The sequence below is a fragment of the Taeniopygia guttata genome, chromosome 5 (assembly GCF_048771995.1).
Source record: "Taeniopygia guttata chromosome 5, bTaeGut7.mat, whole genome shotgun sequence".
Lineage (NCBI taxonomy): Eukaryota > Metazoa > Chordata > Aves > Passeriformes > Estrildidae > Taeniopygia > Taeniopygia guttata.
In genome coordinates this window covers 40,405,077-40,418,893 of record NC_133030.1, presented here as the reverse complement: position 1 = coordinate 40,418,893, position 13,817 = coordinate 40,405,077, and the positions used below count along the sequence as shown (strand labels likewise).

General features: G+C 35.1%; 1 protein-coding gene across 3 annotated transcripts in view; it reads left to right on the top strand.

Moving 5' to 3' along the window:
• Positions 1-13,230, top strand: part of MBIP (MAP3K12 binding inhibitory protein 1) — a 109,757-nt gene extending 96,527 nt beyond the window's left edge. For 2 of the 3 annotated variants that reach the window (XM_072930219.1, XM_002199776.7), the window contains exons 2-9: positions 2,613-2,732; positions 4,400-4,612; positions 4,717-4,813; positions 6,266-6,331; positions 8,017-8,169; positions 9,763-9,860; positions 11,125-11,163; positions 12,292-13,230. In XM_072930219.1, coding sequence (XP_072786320.1) covers positions 2,613-2,732; positions 4,400-4,612; positions 4,717-4,813; positions 6,266-6,331; positions 8,017-8,169; positions 9,763-9,860; positions 11,125-11,163; positions 12,292-12,402 — 897 coding nt within the window. In that variant the 3' untranslated portion in view covers positions 12,403-13,230. The remainder of the gene's footprint in view (positions 1-2,612; positions 2,733-4,399; positions 4,613-4,716; positions 4,814-6,265; positions 6,332-8,016; positions 8,170-9,762; positions 9,861-11,124; positions 11,164-12,291) is intronic. The other variant, XM_072930220.1, reaches the window with a different exon arrangement.
• The last annotated feature ends 587 nt before the right edge of the window (positions 13,231-13,817 follow it).

Sequence of the window (13,817 nt, the reverse complement as noted above, 5' to 3'; positions counted from 1 at the left end):
GCTACATCCCCTCAGTAGTTACAGTAGCTATGGTGCAGAGTATAATTGTCTTCTTTGGTGTTTGGAGTGTCTTCTTCCCTTGACAACAGACACGTTTCACTGTGTCACATTCAACAGTGCACTGGTTGGATAAGGATCTGGTTGCTCCATCTTAGCTGTGAAAGTCCTTTTGATTTCCAGTTGCTGACACTTGTCTTCCAGTGCTTGAGTACCGACAGATTTAATTGCTGTGTTTTACCCCCTTAGGGGTAAAACATTTCTGACTGAAACTACTGATTCCCCATTTCCCTTTTGTAGAGATGACTAAGCATGTGCCAAATTGTTAGCAGTCACTGTTTGATTCATTATAGTAGTTTTGGTTGGTTTTATGCTAGTAAATTGGGCTGTAAGCAGGAATATTTCTGGCACAGGACTTTTTTTACTGGAGCAATCAATGGCAGTACGTGACCAGGAGGACATCTGAGAATAACAGCTCTTAAAACCAATATAGCTGATCCTGAAAAGTTCTTTAAGATTCAAGTGATAGCCAGTGTTTATATAAGACAAATTTCAAAGAGCTGAAATTACATATGATCCTGTAAATTGAATAGGCTGTGGACTTGTAATTAGTGAAAGGCTTTGAAGTTATGAAAACATTGAATTTAAAAATCTGTTTGTCACAGTTCTAATAAGTACTAGGATGTGAAAGACTGAGAACTTACTCTGTTGTACTAGAAAATTCTGTTGATCCAGGAGGGCTTTATACTTTTATTTAAAAGCAGTATCTGAATTAAAAATACGACTGTCCTCTAAATGATTCTAAGTTCTGTTGCTTTTTGTGCCTTGAACCACCTGGGCAGGAGTTGTCCATTGTGATATGAAGGCACATATCAGCTTATTCTTTTTTAAAAAAGAGGCTTATTAGGAATTTGCAGTAGCACTTCTATTTTGTTTCATTTGGATGACTTTAATCTACACCTTTTTTACCCTGTCAGTAGACTATAATATAGCATATAGAAGATATTACTGTAGAAACTTCAGGCAGAAATACATGCTTCAGATGATCACATGCACAGTGGCTTAATTCCTAAATTAAATATTATTCCTACTATGTTCTAAATGCATTCTTGATTTTGAAACTTCTTCAAGATTAATATATCCTAGAACATTACTTTTCCTACATCCTTTGTACTTAGCTTAAGTACTAAACAGGGATAACTATTTGTGAAAATTATTTAAAATACATTATATATCTAGTCAGACTGTCTCCTTTGCTATGTAATTTGGGAACTGACCCTGAATTTAGCAATTCTGATCTTTGACTAAAGAAGGAAGGTTCAGGCTTATAATTCTTTACAAAATTGTGTTAATGCTGGGATTTGTAACTAAGGTGGGACAGTTTATCATCCACAGCTTTGCCTGCAGAGTGATGAGGCATTCTTGTGTCCAGTTCTCAGTGTTTCATGCACTTTGTGGTGGCTTCAGGACATGAGTGCATATGCATTCTGTGTTCTTGTTTATAATGTTTGATGCTGTTAGGAGTTAAAGGTCACTTTTGTCATCTTCTTGAGGTACCTTTTTCTGTTTCCACCCCCACTTGTTATTTTAATGGAAAGAGTGAGGAATAGATATACAAGTACGGATATGATTTGGGAATTCAGTGTTCAGAAAGCAGAGTACCTGTAGTCCTCTTGATTTCAAACAAGAATTTATCTGTATTTAGAATTTGGGGTATCACTTGCAGGATGTTTGGTTGGAGAACAACCTTCTTAGCTTTGGAGAACGAAAGTGATCATCTCTTTAAGATCTTGGGAAAAGCTTTAGTGTAACAAAAAGGGCAAAGTTGGGTGTGAAAATGTGTTAGCTCATTAGAGTTTATTGATAATCATCTTTGTATTAGGAAGTGTATTTATAGCTTATAGAAGATACATACTTCTTTTAAACAATACTTCAATTTTATTATGTGTTGTTTTCTTTATTGTCTTGGGAGTTAAATATTGCAATTCCTTGGCAGTGAGAATAGACCGTGGCAATTGTTCATTTCAATATGACTGAATATACAGGAAAATAGTGTGATTTGCAAACAGTTGTAATAGTGATGCTGTGTTAAACTTTGAGATATTTTATGCCCTTATTTTTAATATAAAGCTTCTTTTGGATTAGCAGCAAGTAAAAATTCAAGATTGTGCCATGGTGTTACATCAAGACATGCAGGCATAGATAGCCTTGCAGTCCTGGAATAAAATACATGAACTTAGAGGAGACTGATATCCTGGGTCGTGTTCTTCATACTGGTGGTTCTAGTATCCATTAAAAGAAAAGATCGTGTGAGTGATTAACATGAACAATGTGCTTTCATACAAGAATTAATTAAATAAAGCCAAGGATTGAATTAATACAATGAAAGTGTGATGAGTTAGTAAGGAACTTTTAATTTTATAATATATTCTACAAATACTAGCTTGGAAAGTGACAGCTGCTTGGACTATAATTAATAACAAATCTTTCCAATGTTCTCGTCTAAAATTTGAATGGGTCTATATGAGACTGAGCATAATTGTTGTCTTGTAGGAGCCTTGTATACTTTTTTGATGTTAATACATATAATTTTTTATCGTTTTGCCCTATTGAAGCTTAATCTCGGAGAGGATATTGTGAAAGTTGTAATCGATTGGAGCAAGCTTCAGAGCACATCAGCACTTCAGCCAGCCTTGCTCTTTAGTGCACTTCAGCAGCATATTTTATGTTTACAGGTAAATATTTCATGGGACACATTTGACTTGACAAAAGTGATCAAGAACTAAAAGTAATCTTTACTGTAAAATTCCAGTAATTTTGTTCTTACATTGCTGTGTTAAATAAAAAAGCATTACAAAAGTGCTAAATGCTTGGGATTCCACTATGCTCCATAGGTCCTCACATTTACAAATTTTTCAGATTAGTGGTGGGAATAGCCACTGTAGGTGAACAGGCTGAATAACTGCAGCCTCATTGATTTCTAGACTTGCATTGTAAATGTGATACATTTCCATCTATGGTGGGTTATAATTAAGCAATAAGACACGGCAGGTGTGTGTCATGCTATGATAATGATTCCATGCGTTGGGTGAGTTTTGAGGCTCATAGAGTGCTTTCAGTGGTTCAAGAAGTGGCATTATCCCAGCATGACACATCCTGGAGTGTCTTACTGCAATTAAATATATTTTCAACGTAGGTTTTTTTTTTTTTAAAGAGTAATTTCTTTGACATTAATGTCTCATCTTGCCAAGTAGCCAGTCACCATTACTGTCATTTCTTTTAACTATTTGAAACTTTCCAACCCTGCCAAAAGTAATTTAGTTGCATGGCAGGGAGGGTTAGCAGTTTGTCAGCTGGTAACTGAGCAGTGTTTTGACCTTGATAGGTCATGTGTAGAAGATGAGATTTGCTTTAGCTAGTTAATGAATTATTTGAGGTGCCTAGTACTGAGAGGATCAAAAGGGAAGTTTCTGTATTTTCTTGCCTGTAGGTAAAAAAAAAAGACCCTTTATTTTCCAGACATCCACCAGATCTTTGGTGTGGTGAACAGAAGGAGAAAATATGCAAGATAAAAGCAAGTAAAATTTATATTCAACATGTAAGAATGCTGCAAATGGGAATTTGATTCCATTTCATAAAATGTGACTGCTAAAAATCATGAAAATCATGTTGTCTTTAAAAAAATTAAAATAATTTATTGAGAGAAAATAAGCAGTGAAATTCAGACTACATAAAACTGATGGAAGTGAAAAAGAAACAGGGACATACATGTGTACCGAGGTTTTGATGTTACATTGTACATACGAGTTACTGCAGTAAAATAAGAATTTTTCCTGCCACAAATGTCAGTGCCTTTTCTCATTTAATTTCATGACCTAAGTAGATAATCAACTGTGTCAAGCAAAGCATGTGTTCATGATAATGCCTATGTATTTCATGTTTGTGTTCTCTCATTCACTTGGGCAACTACGGTTTCAAGTGGAGAATGTAGTGCTGATGTGATAAAGGCTTTACAGTGTAAGAGCACCGGATTTCATGTTAAGGAGGAAAAATACTAAGTCTTACTGTTCTGAGTAAGCATTTGAATGACATGTTAATTAAGTGGCATTGAAGCTTTGATTTAGCTAGTAACACAGAAGTATGGGCAGATTTTCACAGAAATTTGGGAGTTTTCTTCTACAAATCTCTAAAAGGCAGGTCAAAAAGGTCAGAATCGAGGTGGACACAATATTTGGAACTTTTTTTTAATCTTATTACTGTGTTCCATCAGAGGAAGATGTTGTAATTCCCAAAATTATTTCCATTGGTTGGGTTTGGAAATTGTAATAGGGCTTGTCTTCTTGGCTTTGAGACTTTTGGACTTCTATTTTTTTAACCCTAATACACTGTTTTCTTTGTTCAGCCTCTCTTAACAAAACTCCAGTCATTGATCAAAGAGGAAAATGTAGGCCATGTTGAACCTGGAGGTAAAACAGAAAGCCAGACAAATGTAGATGTTTATGATGGTAACAGTCAGACTGAAGAAAAATATGGAAATTATGACTTGAGAGATCTGAAGGATGCTCATTTTAATTTTGATCCAGAAGTGGTCCAAATAAAAGCTGGAAAAGCAGAAGTAAGTGATTTATGTGAGTTTAAAAACCGAAAAATGAAAGACCTTTCTAAATTTTAAATTTAAAGAATGAAATAGATATATGCCATCATGTTTATTATCTGCAGATTGACAGGCGGATATCAGCCTTCATCGAGAGGAAACAAGCCGAGATCAATGAAAATAATGTCAGGGAATTTTGCAATGTTATTGATTGTAATCAAGGTAACTAGCCAGACTTTAATCTTCATAGCAGTTTAAGTTTTGTGGGGGGTTTTTTGTTGGTTTGTTATTGGGTTGTTTTTTGGTTTGATTTGGTTTTTTTGTTTTACAAAAGCACTAATCTATATTTAAAACAGAACTTTTTTCAAGAGTAACTTTCTTTTAAAATTTAGAACTTGCATGTGTACTGCAGATGTCAGATAGAAAAATAAATTGAGTAGTCACTGGATGGCAATGTTTAATGTATCCTATGCAGAAAGATTATATCTATTATTATGTTAATTTTAAGAACTGCTTAGATGATTTTGTAGCTATTGTTCCCAGTGTTTTAACTAGGTATTCCTCCACAGTAAATGGAATTGCAATTCAGAAATGTCTTGTGAATTCCATATTAAAATTGAAGTTAATTTAATGCTAGTTAAATTGCAAATAACTATTTTTTCAATGAATTTGAATTACTAGCTACTTGAAATTACTTTTTCTTTTTAATGTTGCTCACATTGTAGTACAATTGGCTGTATCTGTAACCAATCTTAAATCCATCTGGCAGACTGGATCCCATTTACAGGATCAATAACTGCAGCCGAATGCATCTTGGAAGTTAAGACAGTTTTATATACAGAACTACATAAGTAGTACAGAGATATTTTCTAAGTACCTGTGAACCCACATGTGCATTGTCTCTATGAGGTACCTAAGCTCTTAGAGATCAAAGCTTATTGTTCAGTAAGCTTCGTAGACAGTTCAGCTGCTTGAATATTAGTTGAAATGCAAAGGACATCTGAAGTTTAGTAGAATATGCTAGATCGTGAAATTCCCAAAATTGTTAATTATATACAGAAGAATTGATAATAAGACTTGTCTCATTGTTCAGGCATAATAAAATATGTATAGCGCTTTGGTGTAATGAGCAGAGATTAAAATAGAAACAGTAGAATAAATTAAGGTGGTCCATACTATAGGTTTTATAGTTAGGCAAATGGAAGAAGTCACATGGATCAGAGTAACTGCAGAAAGGTTTAAGAAAGAATGCTGACAAGTAAACTAGATCAGTTGAAAAATAGAAGTTTCAGGAAAAAAAAAACAGAATAACGATGGTAAGCAGGAAAAAAGCTTCTGTACAGGAAGAAGGGAATAAGTTAGAGAGAAATGCAGTGAAAAGTAAAAACCAAAATAATTTGGTCCTGATTCAGTAAACTTCTATATACTTCTATATATGTGTGAATGCATTTATATGAGCAACTTATCCAATTAAAAGCAGTAAGTCCATGCAAGTGTTTCAAACTATTAACGGGCAAGTGTTTATAGAATGAATTAAGTATTCCTGATTTTTTTTTAATTATTTAAAGCATTTTAATTAGATTTGTTTAATGCATCAAAGTTGATGGTGGTTAGAATATTTTCAGTTGTAAATACATAATTTGAACCTCACTTGTTATATCATTATTTATTTAGAAAATAGCTGCGCCAGAACAGATGCAATTTTCACACCCTATCCTGGATTTAAAAGTCATATAAAGGGTAAGCAACTCTTTTAATACCCATTTAAGTGTCCAGATATAACAGCACTGATAAGTTTTTGATAGCAAAACTTTTTATAGAATGCTCAAAAATGCAAACTTAATTTGTTGATTTTTTACTCTAGTGAATATTTTACATCTTCATTTATGTCTTCAAGGTTTTAAATTCCTTAACTGCTTCACTAAATGAATGGTTAGGCACTAAAGACTAAACAAAATAGCCTATTTTCATTGTCTGAAAGGAAATGTGGAAAAGATAAAGCAGGACAGAGAAGCTGAACAATACTTAGTTTTTCTTCTAGGTGAAATGGTCAATAAGGAATTGAGATGAAATAGGATTATCTTCTTTTTTCATTAGTTGGTGCAAGTGTATTGAAATCGAATATAATTTTGGGACAGTGGAAGTTCTAAGACATAGATTTATAAGAAGTGACAAGCTGGGAAATGAGTTTATTACTGCACTATTTTTTGGAAAGGAACAAATAATATAGAAATTATGTCCAACAGAAGTTGTGTACAAAACATTGGTTGTTAATCTGCTGCTCTCTAGGTGTACACAAATTACCCTTCTTTAAAAACAAACAAAATAACCAAAATGAGAATGAAAGCAAGCCTCTTTTGCATTTTAGAGAGTGGTCATATTCAGTTATCCACTTGATATTGGTCCTAGAAACCAATTAATTATTTTGAATTCTGTAATTTAAAATAATACTGTAAAGCAAAATGTTAAGTATTGAAAGGTATGGTGAGCTAACAAGGAAATGGGGAAGTGAGTTTGATTTTAGAATCTTTCACAAAGAGCCTCTTTGAATAGTCACAGTTTTAAACTGAGTGTTAATTTGTTGGTTGGATGGCAGCATAATACAGGAGAAAAGGAAAGCTTTCACCTCAAGGAACAGTTCATAACTGAAATGTGAAACACACTTGAAAGGAATTGGAAGTAAAACCAGCATGAATTAAAGAAAGAATTTAGCATGTTGCCTTCATGAAATGTTGAGTAGGATGGTGTATGTATGTGTGTGCTTCAGCATCTGGAGCTGCCAATATAATCTTTAAATCTGCAGTACACTGCAGTATTTCTAGGAGGAGAACTTGAGAAATTACTCTGATTTAATGAGAAGTGAGCAAAATCTTCTCATGAAGACATGGCTCAGCATGGGTAAAAGATAGTTCTAGATGCAGCTAAGAGTCACTAAAGCTTTTATCCAGATGATAAAAATTAGAAGTGAACTTCCTTGCTGAGGTTTGTATTGGTTTTTTAGTTGTGTACCTCCCCTCATCTGCATGTATTTATAACGCTTCCTGTAATATTAGGTCTGGCCTCTTCTTTGCATTCGCAAAAGCTCTCATATGCAACTGCTGACATAGATACCAAGGTTTCTGCTGTTTATCAGCAGCTGATGAGAAATTCTTGACACTGCCATTCTACATGAATGTATGAGTAATTCTTTTACTCTGCATATGTGAAATCCAGGGGGTTTGTTAGGTTTGGTTACTCATGCAAAAAAATAAGAAATTGCTTTTACTTGAACTCTTGATCTTACTGTGTGTGGGACCCTTCATATGCAAGACATCTGTAAAACTGATTTAACACAGGTTTTCATGCTTCAATATTTTGATTCTTTTAGTTAGATCTGCTTTGTGATTCATGTGCATATATGTGAAATTTATTTTCTCTTTACCTAGTTTCTAGGGTAGTAAATACATATGGACCTCAGACTAGATCTGAAGGGATGCATGGGTCCAGTCACAAAGCCAGTGTACCCATTCATGATTGTGGAAACCAGGCTGTGGAGGAGAGATTGCAAAACATTGAAGCACACTTACGGTTACAAACAGGTTTGTATGATGTTATAGTTTTGACATTGGTGTGCCATTTTATACTACAGTTATGATTACTGTGGTGAAACTAGGCAAGCCTATAAAAATCGATACTGTAAAAAAAGTGAATTGATCCGCTGAAGGGTTTCATTCACCCCAAGTACAGTAATCTAGTGTTTAGGTTTTTTCATGCCCAAAATGGAACCCAGGCTTATGCCAAATTTGAGATGCTGAGTTAGCAAATGGACACTTTATGTAGTGGCAAATAGGAGAGAGGCAGATTAGAAGAGGATTTAAAATAATATCTGGAGATTTGGGTTTTCCATAGCCACTGGAGTCCTGCCTTGACCCACTTAACAGGAAAAGATGAGTTTAGGACTAAGGGCTGCTTCATAGACAATTTGTGGGCTGGTGGTAGAATCAACAAAAACGATAACCTGAAAGCCTTTCCTAAAGATGGATATTTCTTGAAATACATTTAGGCATAAAGCTTATTTCCCAGAATGTGGGAAGCTTGTTGTCACTACTTCTTTTTAGATCTGCAAACGTAAGTCCATACATTTCACTAAAGTAAATGCCATAGCTGTCAGGCTGCTGATGTTTTTTAGATAGTTGCTTTCCTTACCCCAGCCCCAGTTTTCCATAATATGGCACTGAGGCACAATGAGACATTTGTCAAGGAAGAATTAGTATTTTTCTGAAAAATTATTTTCAAAACAGAACAGAAGCCCAATCTCCATCTAGGTAAGTGAATTTTCTACACATGACACTGCAGACACACTTGATTTTTTTTTTTCCTTCTGAATACTGAATAGATGCCAATCCATTATCTTAAAAATATTTGGAACATTCACTAGATTGCTAGATTCCTGTTACTGTGTAGTGGATTAAAGTTCTCTGGTAGCAAGGAGAATAAGATAATATAATTATCTTATTATAGATAGATACTATCTATAATAGATACTCTTGAGGCAGCAGACAGAGCTTGATGCTTAGCTCTATAGCTGTCTCAGAAATAAGCTAGCTTTTGTGCATAGAAATAGAATTTGGAAGTGGCTAGCCAGCAGTAGGGTTACAATGTGTAGATTTGGAGTTTATGCATATATCATATATCAGGGACAATGATTGGAAGTAGCTAAGGAGGGGGTCCTTGCTTCCAGGTTGTGCCCTCTAATAGGTGATTAAATTTTGTTTAAAGGAATGGGTCAGTTAAACAGCATAGGTTAAGAAGATGGAAGCATGCAACACCGGCTCAACTTCTGTTCAAATCAGCAGTCATGGGGAGCATCTCAATATTATTTGATGCATACCCCATGACCAATGTATTGCAAAGAGTGATCATTAGTTGTTTCAGGGACTTTGACGGACATACTTCAGCCAACTACATGATGTTGTCTTACTGCTTTCATTGACTACAGTGGCTTATCAATCAGGTTTTACCCTGAATCATATAAATTATCCTTCCTTGATATTGTCCCATCCATTTTCTTTGTTCAGCTGCTGGTTGATAGCTAATCTTAAAGAACTCAAATGTCAGACTTGCAATCTTTAGTTAAATAAATTATTTAAGTGCTTTTCCTGATTTTTTTGTATTACTACTGATGTATTTAGGTGGTCCAGTACCTAGAGACATTTATCAGAGAATTAAGAAGCTTGAAGATAAAATCCTTGAGCTGGAAGGACTGTCTCCTGAATATTTTCAATCTGTAGTAAGAAATTTTCTTACCTTCTTTTAGCATATCTAAATGTGTTTATGCCTTTTTGCTTGAATGCTTGATGTACAGAGAAAAACTTAGAGATGGAGGGCTGACACTTTTAATAAACAACTGGCTGGGTGTATGTTACACATGGACCATCTAATCAAGTTTATATTTACCTAAATTCCTCACTCAAAAGAAGAAAGTATCTGTTGGGGGGGGGAAAATTTCTGCCACCCAAGCTTAACTAATTTATAAGAAATGTGTCAGAGAGTTTGTATTTGCCCCCTTGCCTTAAAATCTGAAGTGCTTCTTATGTCAAGAAAAATTACTAAAGTTATGATTTTTGATACAAATCATTAATAGCTAAACAGCTGAAATCATTTGGGCTTCTGTACATGGTCTGATTGCTAATGATATGTGAATAACTTCCAAAAGGATGAGAGAGTAAACTGTCTGAAAATTGCTTCATGTGATTCTGTGACTTAAGTTTTCTTTATTTCTGGTTTTAAGGCAGAGCTCTGTCTCTCTCTGAATAGTACACCTTAACCTTCACTCACCGAAGGGTATTAGGACAAAGAGCATTAGTTGTTACTACATTAGGCTGTATTTGACTGTAGAAATTTCTTGTCTGTTGTAACAGTAAGAATGTCTCTTTTACTGTTGATTGCAATTTAATTTATAACTTCTTCCTTGAGACTAGCCAAAGAGTCAGTTAATGAAAATCAATAAAGATAGTACATGTTTCTGTTTAATTTTTTAAATTTGTGCTGGAGACCAGTAAAGTTCTTCATTTGTGAGGCTGTTCCTTCTGGCTGAAAACCAGAAGTTAACACATACACTTTCATAAACTGAAATTTCTATTGAAAATGCTTTAGGATCTCTAGAATGAGGATCAGGTAATAAAATTGTGATGGTGGCAACAGTAGTGTTGCAGAGTAATTAGCACATTTTATCTGAAGTTTTGCATAAATATTGGTGTGGTTATAGGCAAATTTTAGGGATGAAAATGTTGACAGTTTCAAAAGCTCAGTTCTGTCTGAAGGAAGCTTCAGTTAAATTGATAGTTGTTGACTGCCAAGTGTGGAGAAGTTTCAACAGCTTCTGACTGCTCTCCAGTAGTATTTCTCATGATCCAGAGTACTTAATTATAAGAAAGGTTTCTTTAATCCATGGAATGGCAGTCAGTGGGGTTTTTTATACTTTAAAGACTCTTAACAATTTGTGGTCTTCTGTCAGTGCAATATTAAGTCTGTTTTGATTGTCTTTTCTTTAGAGCTGTTCTGGCAAGAGGAGAAAGATTCAGTCTCCCCATGTAAGTGCTATTAACTCTTGTTTTTCTTAAGTTTAGGATGTTTTGAGTGGAAAGTAAGCAGGAGTTCTATGAAACAAGTATGTAAGTTCTCAGAAGTAGCTGCATCAGTATTGAATAGCTTGCTGTCAAAGAGAGAAGGACGGAGACAGAAAGTTAATAGATGTTACAAAGAAATGAGTCCTCTAAGAATACATACTAGGGTTTTCACCAGTTAGGAGGATGGCAGAATAAAAAAATCTATAATGCTGTTAATCAAGCTGAGTGTAACAGGCAATTTCTGTGTTCTGATCGGCCCTCTGTTAATGTCTTCTGGTTTTGTTGTGTGGCATAGTGTTTTTTGTTTATTTAAAATTATTTTTCAATTTGCTTTATTGGTTTATGAAAAGACAGAAGTAGAAATGGCTGGCTTGGTGAAAGGACTGCATTATAGCAGATACTAACCTGTCAGTAAGACTTGCCATTTTCACAACACCATTACATAAGGAAATGCATTTACCATGTACCTCTTAAGCCACAAGAGAGAAGTTATCATTGGTGCAGGTGGGACCATGGCTGGATCTTTGTCTGCTCCTAGCTATCACTCTTGGAGACAGATGGATTGGAGAGAATGCTTAGAATGGGATATGGGCATTTGAGACTTGAGAAAGTAGGCTTGTTTAGGAAAAACAAGTCCTGCATAGGATGAAATATTTTTACAAAAAGGCTGATGACCAGATTGTGTAAGAAAACATAATAGAATTGTCAGGTTAAGTGGCAAAGAGGAGCTTGATGTTGGGCAGTAGGAAAAAAAAACAAACCTTTAGCTGTAAACCCAAGTTCTGCAAAATCTAGGTAGACTCATCCAGTGTTTTAACATGAAGGGATTTCTTAGGGTTTTTTATGATCAGACTAAAGAAGCATCTAATAAAAGTGGCATGAGTGTATTGATCCATGATTAGGACTGTCTTTCTTACAAGTTTATATTCTTTTTCCTTTAAATTTAAATAGGCAAAGACTAGATTCAGACAATTCTGCAAAAGGAGTTCTGTACTTAGTACAATATGCAGTGACCTCAAGTATCAAGTGATAAGCCACTTCTCTAGCAATTACAAGATGTAAATGATTGTGATCTTTATTTTGTTCTTTTAGCAGAGCTATTCACTGGCTGAACTTGATGAAAAGATCAATGCTATAAAACAGGCATTACTGAGGAAAACAAAAGAAAGCAAGTTCAAGGAGGCTGAGCAGCTTCTTCGATAAAAGTGTTTTCAGAATCCTCATCATGATTTACACATACCTAAACCACAGACCTGAGCAGTGTTCATCAGAGATGACTAGCAATGAAGACAAAGCACGCATATAAGCTCCCTTTGGATGATCTTGAAAGCTTTCTTTCAGAGTAACTTGTTTAAAAGCAGCATTATTCATGACATAGTTACTTTAAAATTAAGAATGTTTCAGGAATGTCATTCTAATAATCTGTTCCCTTCTGTTATAAAGGAGGACTGCAGCATTGTTTGTATGTGAAAAGTCTTGACCTGCACAGAAAAGCTGTCACATGTTATTCTTGGTGACTAGGTATTCAAAAGGACTAACTTTTGGATACTGTTCACGTAAGTAGTTTGCACAGACTTGGAAATTAAATTAAATATTTTCTCAGAAATACACTGACTTTGGGAAAAAAATTACCTAAACCTTGCAGAATGCATGCTTGCCTGTGGGTTTTTTTCTGTAATTGTCACTGTTTTCACAGCTGTTAGAAACTCAGCAAATTGCATTTATGTGACAGGTGTTTATGGAAACCTTATATGTGTAAATAAAAACAGTTGTTCTTCACTTTTTCAGTGTCTTGTGGGAATTCAAATTTCGTAACGTGTTCACAAACAATGTATTCTAAAAACCATCCCAGAGGAGATTTTGAGGAGCATGCCAGCAAGGCATCAACTTCCCTTCTATATGCATGCTTACATGACTGAAGCATGGATACTAGCTTGAAGTCTGACCTTTGGTCAGACAGTGAAGTGAGATTGTGTTGTGACTTTTATTTTGGTTTTGTTTGTTTGTTTTTAATAAACAATTTTCTATTTATATCAGTTTTATTTACTGTCATTATTTCAGTTTAGAAGAAAAGTAGCTGCTATGGAGAGAGTTTTATGTAAACTGCGCTGCTTAGAGCAGTCATATTGTTGATGTCCCTGTATTAATCTCTGTGACAGGTGTTATGAACAGTACTGAATTGACACTGCCTTTGAAGAATAGTAGGTATTTTCTGTGACCTCGTCTTTATATCCAGAATAACATTTGTTATAGCAAATGCAGCTAATGTTTCTCTGGAGGTGAACCAGCAGAGATGGGAAAGAAAACTGCTTGAGCTCTTGTCCTGGCTCCAGGAAGGATGACAGTATGATGGTAACCTCTAGGGTGCTGCTTGTCCTTCCCGGAAGAGATCTGAACGCCTCAGATACAGCTGTGAATATGAAGAGGTACTGTTGCAGTTGAAGATTGTCGTGTGTGTTACATATCAGTACAGTATCCTACAGAGACAACTTTTATTACAGGAATCACTGCTATTGTTGAACATCCTAACAGTATGTTTTATGGGGGTGTGTTGCTGAAGCACACTGAGCTTCAAGTAGACAAGCTTTAGTTCTTTTTATGGTCCTGTGGCCTAGGAG